The following is a 15,776-nucleotide window of genomic DNA, read 5'->3' as shown; positions in this document are numbered from 1 at the left end:
AGATTTTGCAAGATGTAAAAAGTATATAACCCTATAATAAAAACCACTCATTCTCCGGAGCACTTTCTTCCCTGCAAAGGCCGTGCTTCCTGGGCAGCTGTCCTAACCTGGGCTCTAATAAAACTCTCTTCCTTGCTTTTAGAGATTTTAAGAGGGGCAGCCCAGGTGGCTCAGCCTTCAGCCCAGGGCGTGATCCTGGAGTCCCGGCATCAAGTCCCACGTCAGGCTCCCTGCATGGAGCCTACTTCTCTCTCTCTCTCTCTCTGTGTGTGTGTGTGTGTGTGTGTGTGTCTCTCATGAATAAAGAATTTTTTTTTTTAAAGAGAGATTTTAAGAGGTTTGTTCATTTTGCACTGACAACAGGACTTTGCTATAGGCACTACTGCAGGTGACACTTGAGGGCCTCAGAGCCTTCCCTCCCCTCTGGGTCACCCCTCACAGGAGCCTGCCTGCATACAGCCATGCCTTTGCCCGCAGAGACACCCTCTCCTAGAACAGCCTTCCCCCTCATGCCTCACCCACACCCTCAAACCTGCTCTATCCTCAGGGGCTCAGCTGCAGTGCCCCCTTTTCCGTGCCACCCGCTCAGCACGGGCACTCAAACAATGCCCGGGGTATGTAGAACCCAAGACAGTAAAGGCAGACTCATCCATGTGGTTCATTTTCCGTCCTGCAAGTATTTGACACCCAGCTAATGGCCTCCTCCCTGTGCAGGGCTCTCTGCCTCCCACAGGACCTCCCTGGAGACCACTCAGGGTTGGGCCAGTTCTCACAGCTGAGCAATTTCCTTCCTGCAGACAGAAGAACGAGGGGGGACAGCTAATGCCTTAAGTGGTCTGAGGGTACCTGTCCATCCACTTGGCAGATGCCTTCTGAACACTGCTACGTGGGGCAGCATTGCAGTGACCAGGAACCCAAGATACAGGTTGGCCGTGCTGGAAGTCACCCAGCACTGACTCCCACCCCCACCTCCCGCCATCTCTCACCCAGAAGTCTAAAGGCCACATCGGGGCTCCAGTAGGGGCAGGTGGGACTCGTGGTCAATGGAGCTCTCAAAGCTGCAGAAGGGGATTCAGGGAATCCCAGTAGAGAGACCTAGGCTTTATCTAGGCTTTTGCGTATCATATCTGTTAGGCTTTTGCGTCCTCTCCCACCACTGCTAGAAAGAGTCCTGGAAAAACTTCAGGACACCAGCTATCTTCACCCCTAGCAATTCCAGAGCTTGCCAGTCTAGCCCCAACAGGGCCTTATAACTAACCCTCTGCTTCCACAGGACACTATGCCAGGGACAAGGGGCCAGGGCACAGAGGACAGGGCAGGAGGAAGCCTGGCTTCCTACTATTTATCCTCTGAGTCCCATGCTTTGTACTCTTGGGTGCATGTAATACCTACCAAGTTTTTGTTTTTCTTTTTAAAAGATTTTATTGATTTATTCATGAGAGACACACACAGAGAGAGGCAGAGACATAGGCAGAAGGAGAAGCAGGCTCCTCACAGGGAGCCCGATGCGATCCCCATCTGGGGATCACACCCTGAGCTGAAGGCAGACTCTCAACTGCTGAGCCACCTTGGCATCACTTTGTTTGTTTGTTTATTTATTCATGAGAGACACACACAGAGAGAGAGAGAAAAGCAGAGACACAGGCAGAGGGAGAAGCGGGCTCTATGCAGGGAGCCTGACGCAGGACTTGATCCCGGGTCTCCAGGATCGGTGGTGCCAAACCGCTGAGCCACCCAGGCTGCCTCTTTTTTTTTTTTTTTAAATCAAATGTTTATAGCTATAGCAGCCTGCCTTCCCAATTGAAAGGCAGGAAGCTAAGGACAGCATATCAGAGGCTTCCAGCCCTCATGGTGAACAGGTGGCCCTGGGCAGGCTGAGGGCTGCCCTATGAGGACCCACTCCCTCTTCCGCACATTCAGAGCTGACCTGAGCCTGGCTGACCCTCAGGACTTCCCAGGTCAGGATACATCCGAGCAACGGCATACCCGTCATTGCCACCAGCACCAGCCTCCTGGGCTCAGGGCCAGGAACTACATGCAGGCCCCTGCTTGGGACCAAGAAAAACTGCTTCCACCACAGCCCCTGGCTGCTCCCCTCCCTGACATGTGCCTGAGAGAGTCCGTGTCTGTGTGTGTCTGCCTCCCCCTCCAGACTGGGCACTCCTGGGGCACTTCCTCTAAGTGAGGTACACAAAGGAGGGGCTCAATGTAGTTATTTCTTGAAAAGGGACTGTGTCTGGCCCAAGGGAAGATAGTACTCTGATTTAGTGAGTATATATAGATACATCACGTGCTTCTTGAATACTGAGCTTCCTGAAAACCCTTGCTCAAGAAAGGGGCTACAAAGTGAGATTGCCATGGGAGTCAGCTAGGAATGTGAATACCGGAGGTGAGGACGTGGGACATGGGCATTCATGCCTGCCTAGCAACAGTGTGGTCAAGACCTGGTCTCAGCTGCCTGTCACGTGGTGACAGGGCACCATCTGCTGGTGAGAGTTGGAGGAGACAAGCAGTCACCCCAGCAAAGTGGGGATGAGCCTGGGAGAGAGGGTAAGTTGCAAAGGGGAGATGCATCTCTTCTCTCACTAGCTCTGGTCTGCCCACCTGACTATCTCACAGCTCCTGGCCCAGCTGCTCAGTTCCCTGAGGATGGATCACACCCACGTTCACATTCATTCTGTCTCTCTCTGTCTCTCTCTCTCTCACACAGTCGCATATAAACACACAGAGACCTGCCCAGACAACACCCCTCCCTACCCAGCCCCCCAGAACCCACCAGGAGAAGGAAGTTCCAGACTGTTAATCATAAGCCAGTAGTTTATTCAAGACAGCGAAGAATCATACAAGTTCATGTTCAAATGCAGATCACCATGCCCATGCTGGGATTTCACCTTTAAAGTTCTAGAATGGGCTCCATGAATCTGTCTGTAATCAGAAGCAGCTCACGGCGGCTGTTCTCACCACCACCTGAGACATCTTGACCAGGCAGGTATCAGCCTCTGATCATTCTCCTCCTTGTCAAGGAACAGGGTAGGGCCGACTGTGGTTCTGACATGGTGCGAGCAGAGAGGCAAGCATGAGGGGGAGCAGGGGCTCCAAGTTTTCATCTCCTCCCCTGGCCCTCAGTGGGAAAGGCCACCCGGTGCTGGGACGGAACTGGCTCCACCTCTCAATACCTGTGTCACATCCTCAGCCTTAGCTCCAGCTTCTAGAAAACAGGGAGACTCCTACTTCAAAAGCAACACGGCAGAGGAGACAAGCTGAACGCCCTCGTGCCACCAAACACTTAGAAACCCTGGATTAAGAAAGCTCTGTGCCTTGGTTTTTTCATCTGTGAAATGGGGGGATTAAGATCACCCCTGTCACACAGTCACTGCAAGGATTCAATCAGGCAACACCAGCCAAGTGCTGACAACACCGCCTGGCATTTAATGAGAGCGAGCTGCAGGCGTCCAAAGTAGAGAGGAGCGCCAAGATACAGCGACAGGCAGCTACAGACGCTCGGCCCACCATGTCTGCTGTGAATCCGGGTTACCAGGGGCCCGGGCTGAATGGTCTAGAAGGGTAAGGAATGCAGTGCTGGGCCTGACCGAGGGATGCTGAAGCTGAGACCCCGTGGAGCTGGAGTTCTGAAGGACTACCTTCAGAGGAAGAGCGGACTAGGGATAAGACGTGCTTTTTCATAATTAGAATGCTGCTTGGTCTTTGCCTGGGCGCTGAATTAAAAAAGAAAACAAGTTCCCTGTCAGGTTCTGAAATCACAGGTTCTAAAACCACCACCCTCACGGCAGGGGTAGGGTTTGAAGAGTCCTTTCCCCTAAGGCCCAGAATCCCCCAGGGCTTAGTTGTTTTTTGTGGGTTTTTTTTTTTAAGATTTTATTTATTTATTTATGACACACACACACACACACACACACACACACACACACACACAGGCAGACATAGGCAGAGGGAGAAGCAGGCTCCCTGCAAGGAGCGCGATATGGGACTCGATCCCAGGACTCTGGGATCATGCTCTGGGCCAAAAGCAGGCGCTCAACCGCTGAGCCACCCAGGCGTCCCAGAAAGAGTGTTTCTAACAAAACAGGTGTCTAACCTGGTTGCAGGCAGGTATCTGCTGGAAGCAACCACAGCCCCTCTGGAGGATAGCCCCTTGACCCAGGGTCACACAGACAAGGCTCTACCAGGCATAGGGCCTAAAATGACATCAAATTCACCCAGAACAACCCACTGTGAGCTAGAGTCAAGAGGAACCAGCAGACATGGGCTGCTGAGAACGCCCTGTGATAGAGGTAGTACAAAAGATTAAAAAAAAAAAGATTAAAGAAATTACAAGCAGATTTAAACACATAGGAAAGGAACAAGATATTATTCCCTAAAATAGGATTTTTTTTAGTAAAAGGTAAGAGATTTATCAGATCTAAAGAGAAATCAGAGTATATAAAGTCAGATTTCTTAAAAGAACTAAAACAGAACTTTTTTTAAAGAAGGCTCCACACCTAGCATGGATCCCAACATGGGGCTTGAATTCACAACTCTGAGTTCAAGACCTGAGCTGAGATCAAGCGTCAATCACTTCATCGGCTGAGTTCTGATCCCCCAGAACTTTTGAAAACTAACTAAAGTATGTAGCCTTAAAACTCAACGATGGGTTCAGGAGCAGACTGAACACAAATGGAGAAGCAAACAGTGAAATGGCAGATGGATCTAGAATGTACTGGAGAGATGATGATAAAGGAAATACACCAGAGCGAGGAATGCACAGGATGGAAGCCCCAAGAGAAATTCGAGGCAAAAGAAACCCAAGGGAAGGGGGGAAGGCAACGTGCCTAGAGCTATTATTGATTCAGAATTTACTTCAAATGAACACAGACAGGAATCCTCTGGCAGGAAGTACAAAAGACCACAGAAAGAATGAAAAGAGGACTCAAACATCTGTGCTCAGCACACAGCAGGCCCTGGGAAATGCTGGCTCCTTCCTCTGTAGCTCTTACTGGGCGCTCCTTCCCACCAGCTTTGCCAGACTCTGTCCCAGCCAGCCACACTCTCCCAGACCTTTCCAAGTCCTGCTCCTCAGCAATCATGATCAGTTTTTACAAGTCATCCGCAAATGCCTGGGAGTCTCTCCCCTGGAGAGGAGTGGGGTGCAGGACGGCCTGGCCTGCCGATCCACTGGCCAGGGGGAACGGTAAGGTCAGACAGAGGGCCCCAGGGATCTGAGGACCCAGGAAGCCCAGATGGGTCTGAGATCTTTACAAAGATAAAGAACATATTTGGGGACACAAGGAGAGGAGGGTGAGGAAAGCCTGAGGATGGTGCAGAGTTCCCAACTCTGTGCAAGCTCATTCAAAAAGGCTGAGGAGGGGTGAGGGGCTGGGGAAAGTGGCTTCAGCTCAGGCTGAGGGGCAGACCAGGGGCCAGGGGGGATGAAGAGGCCTGGTGTGGGAAGACCAGCGCTGGGAGTCACAGCTCAGGTTGCAGGAGGAGCAAGCCTGGCTCCAGTGGGCACCCGCAAGCACCTGGGGGAGTGCGCGTGATGCTTACCTAAGTAAGGTGAGAGCCTGTAACTGAGCTCTCCCAGCCCAGTCTGGATCTTCCGCCCTGCAGCAAGACACCTGCGTCTTCTGAGCAGCCATCCTAGAGCTGCACCCTGGGCCTGCACCCAGGTAGGCAGGGAGGGGAAGCCAGCAGATGGGGAGAAGCCAGAGAAGCCTGGCCCACACCCCAGGGCTGAGATGGAGGTAGCCCCAAAACTCTCCTCTGCTGTTGGCAAGGGTTATTTCCACCACCTATAGCGGCAGGTGGTCCTTTCTCCAAAATCTAGACTTCTCTACTTATTTTATTATTTTTTTTAAGATTTTATTTATTCATGAGAGAGACACACAGAGAGAGGCAGAGACACAGGCAGAGGGAGAAGCAGGTTCCCCACGTGGAGCCCGATGCGGGACTTGATCCCAGGACTCTGGGATCATGACCCGAGCCAAAGGCAGGCACCCAAACACTGAGCCACCCAGGCGTCCCTAGACTTCTCTACTTAAAAGAGTAATATGTTTATCACAGGACATTCAGAAAGTGCACAATGGTATTTTCTAACATCCATTTGTATCTTGTTTTGTTTCAATTAGTTCCCCTATAGACACACGTTTAACTGGCATCGTGCTGCCTATACAGTTTGGGATCTTTGCTTTTTTTCCAATTCATGTTATACAGAACAAGCTGCCAGTCTTCATTCAAGCATGTAATGAAATTTTATGTGCCACTTTTAATAGCTACATAAATTGCATTGTACAGCTCTAACAAAACCTATTTAAGCGATTTTCTGGTCCTGGTTTTTTTAGGCTGCTTCAGATTGCTTGCTGTTTTACATGAGAATCATAGTGGGTTACTTCGCCCATCTTTCAAGACCATTTCAATTCCCACATCCTCCAGAATGCCTTTAATACCCGTAACATTTCCTACCTCTGAACTCCGACCACCTGCAGTGTATCCCACATGGCTCAGCATGGAAACCTTGTGTCACTCACTGCTCTGTATCCCAGTGGTAGGCTGGTCTCACATCCAGAACTCTATTGCACATAGCCCAAGGGAGCCCCCCAGCACCTTGCACACACCAGATGCTCAATACAGACAGCTCAGACCCCCAGACCCCTCAGATTGCATAAGCTCAGTAAACTCCACTTGCCAAAGGGTCAGGACTACAGGTGCCCATAGTGGCATAGTCTGGCATTTTGCTTCTTCACTGGGCACTGAAGAGGTAGGTAGGCCCCCATCAATGTGCTCTAACTTTAAAGACCTCCCTGTGAAAGTTTCGAGCTCTAATCAAGACATCCAGGACTAAAAGGATGAATTCCTCTCCAAAGCTGGCTAAAGCTTTGCAGTGCTCACAACCCTGAGGCTTGGCAACCATCCGTGCCCCCACCCCAGGACAGCGTGTGTGGTGTGGAAAGGGCCTGCCTGGGCCCTGGCGCCGGACAGCCAGGGTTCCAATCCTAGTACAGCAGTGGCCAGGCAGGATGACAGAGGCCTGCCTTTGGGTTCTTCAGTGGGCACAGCCCTGGGCACAACAAAGGAACTGGTCACAGCACACCCCACCTTAGACCCCTTACACACTGCACCCCGGGAGCAGGGCAGCCCTGCTTCAGTTCCAGAAATTCCCCACCTGGCCTGGAGAGAACTGTAATCTCCGGTCCACAGACATTTAAGTCTAGACTCCATGCAGCTTTCCAGGTTCCCTACCTGCTGCGCGCCATCCCCCATTCCCCCATCCCCTTCTCCATGTCACAGTGGCAACTACGCAGCTTCCTGGGGCCCCAGCCTCCTGGCTACTGCCTCCTAGAGTTCTTTATCTAGCAACACCAGCCCCAGGAGGTCAAAATGTTGCTCCACCATCCTTGCCCCCATGAGACATGTGGACGAGGCCGCGCTGCACATGTGTCTTCCTCCCTGCAACATTTTAAGGCAGGGGTATGTTATATCCTGCAGGGACTTGTTGATTTGCACTGAGCTCCCCATTTGAAAACAACATGAAGAGATCCAGCCAGGTGGCTTGCTGACCCTGGAGGAGGTATGTTTGTGGCAGAGCAGGACTTCGGTGCCACCCCCAGCCCCTGGAGGTGAGACAGTAACAGCTGCCATTCACTGAACTGGGAAGACCAGTGCCTTACAGACATCCCCGTTCTCTGAACCACCTTGATGAGATAGGCACAGTTACCATCCCCATTACAGACACAGAGAACCCAGGTTCAGTTAGAAGTTAAGCTACCTGCTAAGATAGTGGCCTAGTTGGTGCAGAGTGGGGATTCGAATCCAGGCCGTATGAGTGGTAGAGAGCTCTGAACACTGGACTAAGCATGAAAACATCAGTAACCAGCACAAGATTCCAGAGTTCTTTTCCTGAGGGTCCATGGCCATTCGCTCACCAGCTGAAGGCATCCCCCAGAAACTTCCCTCCAAAACCAAAGACAACCTTCAAGTTTGTCTGCTGGCAGAGGAAGATGCTTCTCTCGCTTTAGCCCACAAATAACCAAATGCTATGTGCTTACAAAGTACCTAACACAGCTCTTGGGGTGGGGGTGGGGGGCAAAAGTCCCTGCCCTCTAGGGACACCGAGTGAATGTTACATAGAGGAATAAAGGAGCGAGGGGTGAATGGTGTAGAGCTGAGGGCTTCCTGAAAGAGGTGGTGACCAAGCTCATCTTGAAGGCTGAGTGCCCCTCCACTTTCTGGGCCACCACCCCTGCCCAGCAGCCCCAGACACCCCTGACCAATGGCTGTTCACAGAAATACTCTATCTTCCCAGTCTCTGGATCTTTGGTCAGGCAATAACCTCCATGGAAATGCTCCTTGGAGAGACAGACACAAATGCACACAGGCACACACACACATCCCTACCCTCCTGTGGAATTCCTCTCTGTGTGCCAAAGGCCCCATTCAAATCCCACCCTATCTAAGCAATCATCCCCAAGGTGAGATGGTGCTCCCCTCGCTCTGGGTTCCCACAACATGCTAATGGTTCCAAGGGGGTACACACATTCCAGCAGGTGAGACACACGTACACACGCAATCCTTGCACATACGAATGGTAAGTATCTGTTGAATTCAATTAAATAGGATGGTTTGCTCAGATGCTTGAAGGCTTGGCATAGCTGTATGGGCTAAAATGCTACGACCAAGTCAAAGCAAAAAACATACGGGATGCAATTCAAGGAAAGCAATGTAGTGAAAAGGGGCCTCCAGGCTGGGTGACCTGGAAAAAGCCCACTTTGCCTCTGACCCTCCATCGCCTCATCTGAAGATCAAGGTTAGTCATGCTTGGTGGGTCTCCTCCATCACAAGGCCGCGCTGAAGATTCAATATGGCAACACTCACGAGGCACCTGCACAGGGCCTGGTACCTGGGGCTACTCGGCAGTGCCAGCTTTTGTCACCTGGACCGAGGGCACACACACTCAGAGTCAGTGGCAGTGCAGACAGGCTCCCAGCAGATGGAAGCCCTCGCTCAATGTTTTTCAAACCTGATTGTGACCCATAATAAGAAATAGGTGTTACGCGGGCTATTTTGGTTTCTCCTATTTTCTTAGGCGAAAACCAAGCACAAGTGCGATAAAACTCCATAATACACTTCTCCTGGTGTGGAGGGGACACACCGACACTCTACTCTTCTCTTTCAATCCACATCGACACTGATATCACATGCTGCCTAAGGGGCGCCCTGCCCTCACTCACCCAGGGTATCAGAGCCGCTCTCCACGGTCTCGTTGACCTTCCTTGCAACTCTGGCCACGGCCTCACCCATCTTCTTCAGCATGCAGGCGAGGGGGTCCTGCTGCCAGCCACCAGGCCGGTCTGCTGCTCACAAGGGGGCCTGTGCCTGGGGAAGACACAGGGCCATTGAAGCGCCCACCCGCCAGCCAGAGAAATGCCCCTGAATCTGTCCTCCCCAGGGACCCAGGCTGCAGGAAGCCTGCAGGGAGAGCCCCAAGCCACTCACTTTCTCCCAAGAGGCCCGGAGACCAGGCCACATTCAGCTTGGCCTTTGGAGCAGCCAATCTGCCCATCAGAGGGTTGGGGCAGCCCAGCCTAACCACTTTCCTGGGTGATCCACTCGTGACCTCACCAGACTCAGGGCAAGCGCTTCAAACAGCAGCCAGGTGTGTGTGAGGACTCAGGTGTGTGCCGCCTGTGACTCACTTAACAGGTGGAGCAGTGGGGAAGAGGCAGAGAACAGCCAACCGCAGTGGGGAGTCCCTCCATCATACGTGTCCCTCCATCCTACAGCCTCTGGGCGGCTGTCCTGTCCATACACACACGGACAAGTCCTCCAGCCCCGGTTCATCTCACCCACCTCTGCCAGGCACCTTCTGTGTGCTGGGAAGTGGGGGCAGAGAGGCAAATCCAGCCAGCCTGCCAGGTCAGAGCTCACAGGCAAGGGGTGGGATAGGGGTGGGGGGTCTCTAAGAATTCCCTTCCTACCTGTCAACATGGAGGGAAGGCTACAGGTTGATTACAGTTTTAGGCCGCAGACCTGACGATCAGCCTGGTGCAGAGTTTATCTGCCAGACCCAGAGGGAGAAGGGGGTGGGGGCAGGGCAAGGAAAGGAGAGAAGGGAAATTGGATCCCTGGGGGAGAAAAGGCTTCAAGACAGGTGAGGAACACAATAAAAGTTATTTGGTGTTAAAGACATGAGGGACTCTAGAAATGTCTCCAACTCCCTGTTTATTACAGAGAAGGAAACTGAGGCACAGAGAGGGACTAGATGACCTGGCCAAGGTCAAAGTGAGTCACTGGCAACAATGTTAACAGCCCAGCTCCATATCCAGCCATCACCTCTTTACGACAGTCGCCCACAAGGTCACAGCACCCCAGGGACAAAATGAACTTGGGGCCAAGGTCAGGACTCTTTTTTGCCTCTGGATCCCAATCCCAGCTTCAAAAATGGCTCAGGGAGTTCTAATGCGCTCATTCTGAGGGTCAGAGGCCAAAGAACGGGAGGACAGAAAGAAGGGGGTGAGGGTAGTACTCGGTGCTGCTAATAGATACCACATAGAAGTCCAAACGTGCTCAACGACACAGGTGGGGCAGACAAGGCTGCCCGGCTAGTCAAGCCCACCCATGTGCTGAGCCTGTTAGCGGTGAATATGTGGGTGGATCTCCCCACGGAGGCTGACACTGAAGACTTGAGACACTCAGTGCGGTGGAAACAGACTGGGTTTTTGAAGACAAGCCTAGTGCCCAACTCTGCCATTTGCTAGTTCAGGAGCCTGGGAAAGCTTTTTAACTACTCTGAGCTGTAGTCTCTTCATCTGAGTGGAGGTCTAGTAATATCCATCTCACTGAATTCACATGAGGGTTGAACAAAAATATTTATATCTTTCCAGGCCAGGGCCCAGGACATGTAGGTCTCAACAGATTCTAGTCGAGGATAAAACAGGGGGCACCCGGGTGGCTCAGCAGTTGAGCATCTGCCTTCGGCTCAGGGCGTGATCCTGGGGTCCTGGAATCGAGTCCTGCATCAGGCTCCCCACAGGGAGCCTGCTTCTTCCTCTGCCTCTCATTTTTTCTCATGAATAAATAAATAAAATATTTTAAAAAAGAAAAAAAAGGAGGATAAAACAGTACACATGCAGACAGGACACTGGCCCCTGAACCCAGTTTCATACCCATGTGACTTCAAACAAATAACTCAGTGGAACATGTACTCATCTTTAAGGAATGACTAGGATTTCCTTTGCCATCTCCAGAAAGTCTTCCCTGATTGCCTCATCTCTCAGTGTTTTCTCCTCCCTCTGAGTTTCAGCACCACTTACAGACTTAGTACAAGCCACTTGGGTTGTTTATGAGCTTTTTAAAATAAATATATGTGTCTCCCTAATTGGCCTGTGGGCAGCTTGGCACAGGGAGCGGATCTATACTGTGTTTTTTCCCAGCACTTTACACCATAAGCTGAATATAAATGCCTAGTTAGGATACCACAATGGTGATGATGATCAACAGCCATCATTTGGGTTTCAAATCTAAATACAAGTCAATGTGGACTCTCATAATAAATCTAAGATACCGTTTAAATGAGAAGAGTCATACAGTCAAATGCCTAATGGTGTTAAGTAGACAACTTGTATAAGGTAGGCCAGGGTAAGAAAGTAGGGAATAGTGATGATTATGGCAAACTAAACCCAACACCTTCACCATGCTGCCCTTAGGACCATCCCCAAAGTCTAGGGCACAGCAATGTTGCTGGGATCTTGGTGGCTTATCCCTGTGAATGGGAAAACTGAACCCTAAGAGGGGAGATAAATGAGCTTAGATGGGACACAAAACCCTGGGTCTCCTAACTCCCAGCCTACTCTTCTTCCTACTACACCATGCTCCTTCCTTGCCCTATCTCCATTACTTATCAATAACCACAAACATGTACTGAGCAGCTACTAGGTATAGGGCATATAAGAATGAAGAGGACAGAAACACAGGAAAAAGCTCTGACTTGTGATTCCGACGGACAGCTTTTTAGGAAAAATCACTGAGGCAATCCTGTCCTCCCTGCACAAGGGAAACAGATAGATCTCCAAGCTGCCCAGGGTCTGTTTTAATAACCCTAAGTGGGACTGTCTGGGCTGATGACTTTCAGCCAGGCACTATGCTTACAATTCTACTAGCTGTCACCAGGTTGGGGGGTGGGGGGAGCAGGGCAGGAGGATCTTAGGGATAGAGCCCACTGATGATAACTAATCAAATTAAAAATCTCACCCCTGGTGGCAAACAAAGACACTACGGTGTGGGTCAGAGAATGGACGTCAGAGCAGGAACAGGAACAATCTGACAGCCAGACTAGAAGGACTTAAATCCCAGAAGATGCTCTGGGTACCTCACAGATGGGCCCTAGACCTCCAAGAACTACCTTCTGCCTAAAATCACCACCCTCACTAATTGGCCAGGACACCACCTCACTTCACCTAACCCTAACTCCTTCCCTCCCAAGGGAGAATTCCTTCCTACAGTCCAGCTGGCTGTCCCTCTCTGAGGTCAGACAACAAAGGCTGGTCACTCTGGCACAGTCAGGGCTGTGAGAGAGGAGCATGGCAGGGCCGCATGGGGTAGAAGGCCCAAGATGGGGTAAGGGGGCGCCAGACTGAGGGAAGAACAAACAGGATGACAGGAGTCTGGATTGGGTCCCTGAAAAAGCCCTCCTGGAACCAGAAGCCAACTACAGGGCCCCAGGGTAACACCACAGACGCAAGTATTGGGCTCCTTGAGGCATCTGGCCAAACCCACAGGCAGAGTCCATAGCAGAAGAAAGTCAGAGAATGTCCCCCAAGGGACTGCAGGGAAGCCTTAGCTAATTTCAAAGCAAGTGCTCCAAATCCTAGAGATCCTTCAGCACAGGATCCAAAGCTATATTCACACTGCTGCTGCCCAGCAACACATCCCTCTCTATACATCCCCAACTCCCCTTTCCTCAGAGTGGACATCATAGCCTCAGGAGATGTTTAAATCCAACAAACATCTCCTGGGCACCTTCTAGAAGGGCCACCCAGGGGAGCAGAGTTATAGAGATGGGGCATGAGCCAGAATGAGGTTCCCCCCACCAGGAGAAACTTAGTGACAAGACAAAGAATGAGCTAGATGCTAGTAGGGCTGTGATGCCAACTGGAAGGAGTGTGTATTCCCTCTGTATAAAGGGAGAGAGATGACATATCTGAGCAGAGGGACCCAAAGAGATGAGAGAAAGAGGCAGACAGGTAGCCAATCTGTCCCCAGGTTACTGGGGGGGGGGGCTGTAGGCACTCCCCTAACTCTGTCCTCTGTTTCTCTGCAGGCAGCTAGGGAAAGTTTTCGGAGGGCAGCAGCCTAAGGCCAGTTTGGAAAGTTATCCAGGTGTTTGTGAGCAGCGCCATCTGTAAAATGGAAATACCACCTACCTTGTTGAGTTGTTTCGACAAGTAAATGATATAGAACTTTTGAGCAGGGTCTTTGCAAATGTTAAGCACTTCCCACAAAATGCATTAGGTGACAGGTACAGACACTGAATTAGGATATCATCAACTGAATGCCAGAAAAGCTGCCTTCCTTTGTGGGAGCTGGCGATAGGCCCTTCTGGATCTATAACCTAGTTTCATCCGAAACGAGGCTGGAGTTGGGGTGATTTCTGCCTAAACCCTGACTGCAGCCCCCTGCTGGAGCTCCTGTCCTCACTCGTGAGAACTCCACCTTATCTGGAGCCTCGAGATCTGTGCAGAGGAGCCGCTGCGACACCCCGTCCGCACCAGCTGCTCCTATATTTAGTTACTGTTGTGGTCACTTGGGAACTTTAGAGCCTGGCAGCCGCTCCGAACGGCAACTCGAGCCTCCCGAGCCATGTGTGCAGGCTCCCCGACCGCTGGCTCCTGCGGGTCCTTCAGGCCAGGCCAGGCCAGGTGGGGGGAGCAGGTGGGGAAGGGGGGCGGCGGAAGCTGGATGGTATCCAAGTAGCCCCGAAAGCCCTCGAGACCTGGGCAGAGCTGACCCACTTTTTCACCCCAGGGAGAGCAGCCGCTGGGGCGCGAGCGGACGGGCTGGCGCCTGGGTTTTGGGCCTTGGGGTTCGCAGCGCCGCGCGCCCCGCTGCCTCCGCTCCAGGCGCCGGGCAGCGCCTCCCGGGAAGGCGCGGCGGGGCGGGGCGGGGCGGGGCGGGGCGGGCCGGCCCGGGGTCTCCGCGCCGCGCGCAAGGGGCCCGCCTCCCGCGTCTACCCCACCCCCGAGCCCGCAGCCAATGGCTCCTCGCCGCCGGGCCTCCGCTCGCGCGGCAGGCGGGGACTGGGGGCAATAAAGCGGGGAGAGGGGCGAACGCGGGCAGCGCGGAGGGCCGGGGCACGTGCTCCCGGGGCGGGAGCGAGCCCGGACGGCGCTGCTTCGGCGGCACCTCCCGCGGGGGCGGGGGCGGAGGCGGAGGCCCGGCCCGCGTCCCCGGGCTCCCCACTCCCTGCCGCCGCCGCCGCCGCCGCGCCCACCCCGCGGGCCGGCCGGGTCCAGCGGCAGTGGGCGCGAGCAGGAGCAGGAGCAGGAGCAGGAGCCGGCGCGGCCCCGGGCCCGGGGCGCTGCGGAAGCCGCGGCTGACGCACCGCTGCCCTTTCCACCCGGTGACCTGGGGAGGGGGGGCCGCTGCAGGGCCGGGGGCGCTGCCATCCCCGCGCCCCCGGCCCTCCAGCGCTCGGCCTCAGCCTGCGGCTACTTTGCGGGGCGCGCAGCGTGGACCCCGATGCAGCCGCTTTCGGCTCCACTTACAGCGACAAAGCCTCCTAGCGCCCTGCGCAGCGCACTCACGCTCCCTCCGCCGCCGGCGGCGCCCCGTGCAACAGCAGCGCGCCCGGGCGGGGCGGGGCGGGGCGGGGCGGGGCGGGGCGCGCGGGGCCGCTCGGCCAATCGCCGCGCCGGCACCGGGCCGGGGCCGCGCGCAGCCAATCAGCGCCCCGGGCCTCCCGCCGCGCCCGGGAGCTGCCCGCGCGGAGAAGCGGACCGCGCGCTCTCGTGCGCAGGGTGGATCCGCTTTGTGTGCGGCTGCGGGAGGGACGCGGCTCGGGAGGGCGGACGTGTAGACCCGGACGCGCCGCACAGATCCCGGGGGCAGTAGGACTGAGTGGGGCTCCAGGTTCTCAAGGGAAGAGAGCCGAACTAGCCAGATCAGGGGCACTTTGGGAAATGTGAAGGTGGGGGATGGGGAACTTCATGGGATGCCTTCGGGCGCCCGTTCAGGTTTAGAGTTCTCTCGCCTCCCTAAGTCCCAACATTCTCCACTATAAAAGAGGAGTGACAACGCATAAATACTTTACAGGGGTCATTGCGAGGACTGCTACAGGGAATGTTTCGCACAGTGCTGAGAGCACGTCCGCTTCGCAGGGCTTGCTTCATTTGTGAAGAGCTCACCATCTACCCTGTCCAAGGCACTTTGGAGAGCTCAAAAGAGGCCAGGCCCCGGGCTCAGCCCGTGATGATGAACATGTCTAATGCTCTAATAAACAGAAGCGTGTCTTAAATATGCAGGAGTCCTAATTCTGTCTCTGGGTATTCGGGCAGTCGGATAAGGAACACACGTTCCCCTGGGTCCTGAGGGATGTTATGGGTTGAATGGTCTCCCCTAAAACAGGTATCTCGAACTCTTAACCCCCAGTACCTAAGAATGTGACCTTATTTGGAAATACGGTCATTGCAGAGAGAAGCTCATACCAGGGACACCTGGGTCTGCTCAGGCAGAGCATCTGCCTTCCGCTCAGGGTGTGATCCCAGGTCCTGGGATCGAGTCCCGCA

General features: G+C 53.6%; 1 protein-coding gene across 2 annotated transcripts in view; it reads right to left on the bottom strand.

Annotated features, from left to right (window-relative positions):
• LRRC20 (leucine rich repeat containing 20) overlaps nucleotides 1–14,832 on the bottom strand; it is an 82,251-nt gene extending 67,419 nt beyond the window's left edge. The window contains exons 1-2 of one of the 2 annotated variants that reach the window (XM_055325421.1): nucleotides 14,757–14,832; nucleotides 9,225–9,369 (exon numbers count right to left, since the gene is read on the bottom strand). In XM_055325421.1, coding sequence (XP_055181396.1) covers nucleotides 9,225–9,306 — 82 coding nt within the window. In that variant the 5' untranslated portion in view covers nucleotides 9,307–9,369; nucleotides 14,757–14,832. The remainder of the gene's footprint in view (nucleotides 1–9,224; nucleotides 9,370–14,756) is intronic. The other variant, XM_055325422.1, reaches the window with a different exon arrangement.
• Between the last annotated feature and the right edge of the window lie 944 nt (nucleotides 14,833–15,776).

The sequence above is a fragment of the Nyctereutes procyonoides genome, unplaced genomic scaffold (assembly GCF_905146905.1).
Source record: "Nyctereutes procyonoides isolate TBG_1078 unplaced genomic scaffold, NYPRO_anot_genome, whole genome shotgun sequence".
NCBI lineage: Eukaryota > Metazoa > Chordata > Mammalia > Carnivora > Canidae > Nyctereutes > Nyctereutes procyonoides.
Note: the sequence above shows the minus strand (reverse complement) of the source record. Positions and strands in the feature narration are given on the sequence as shown.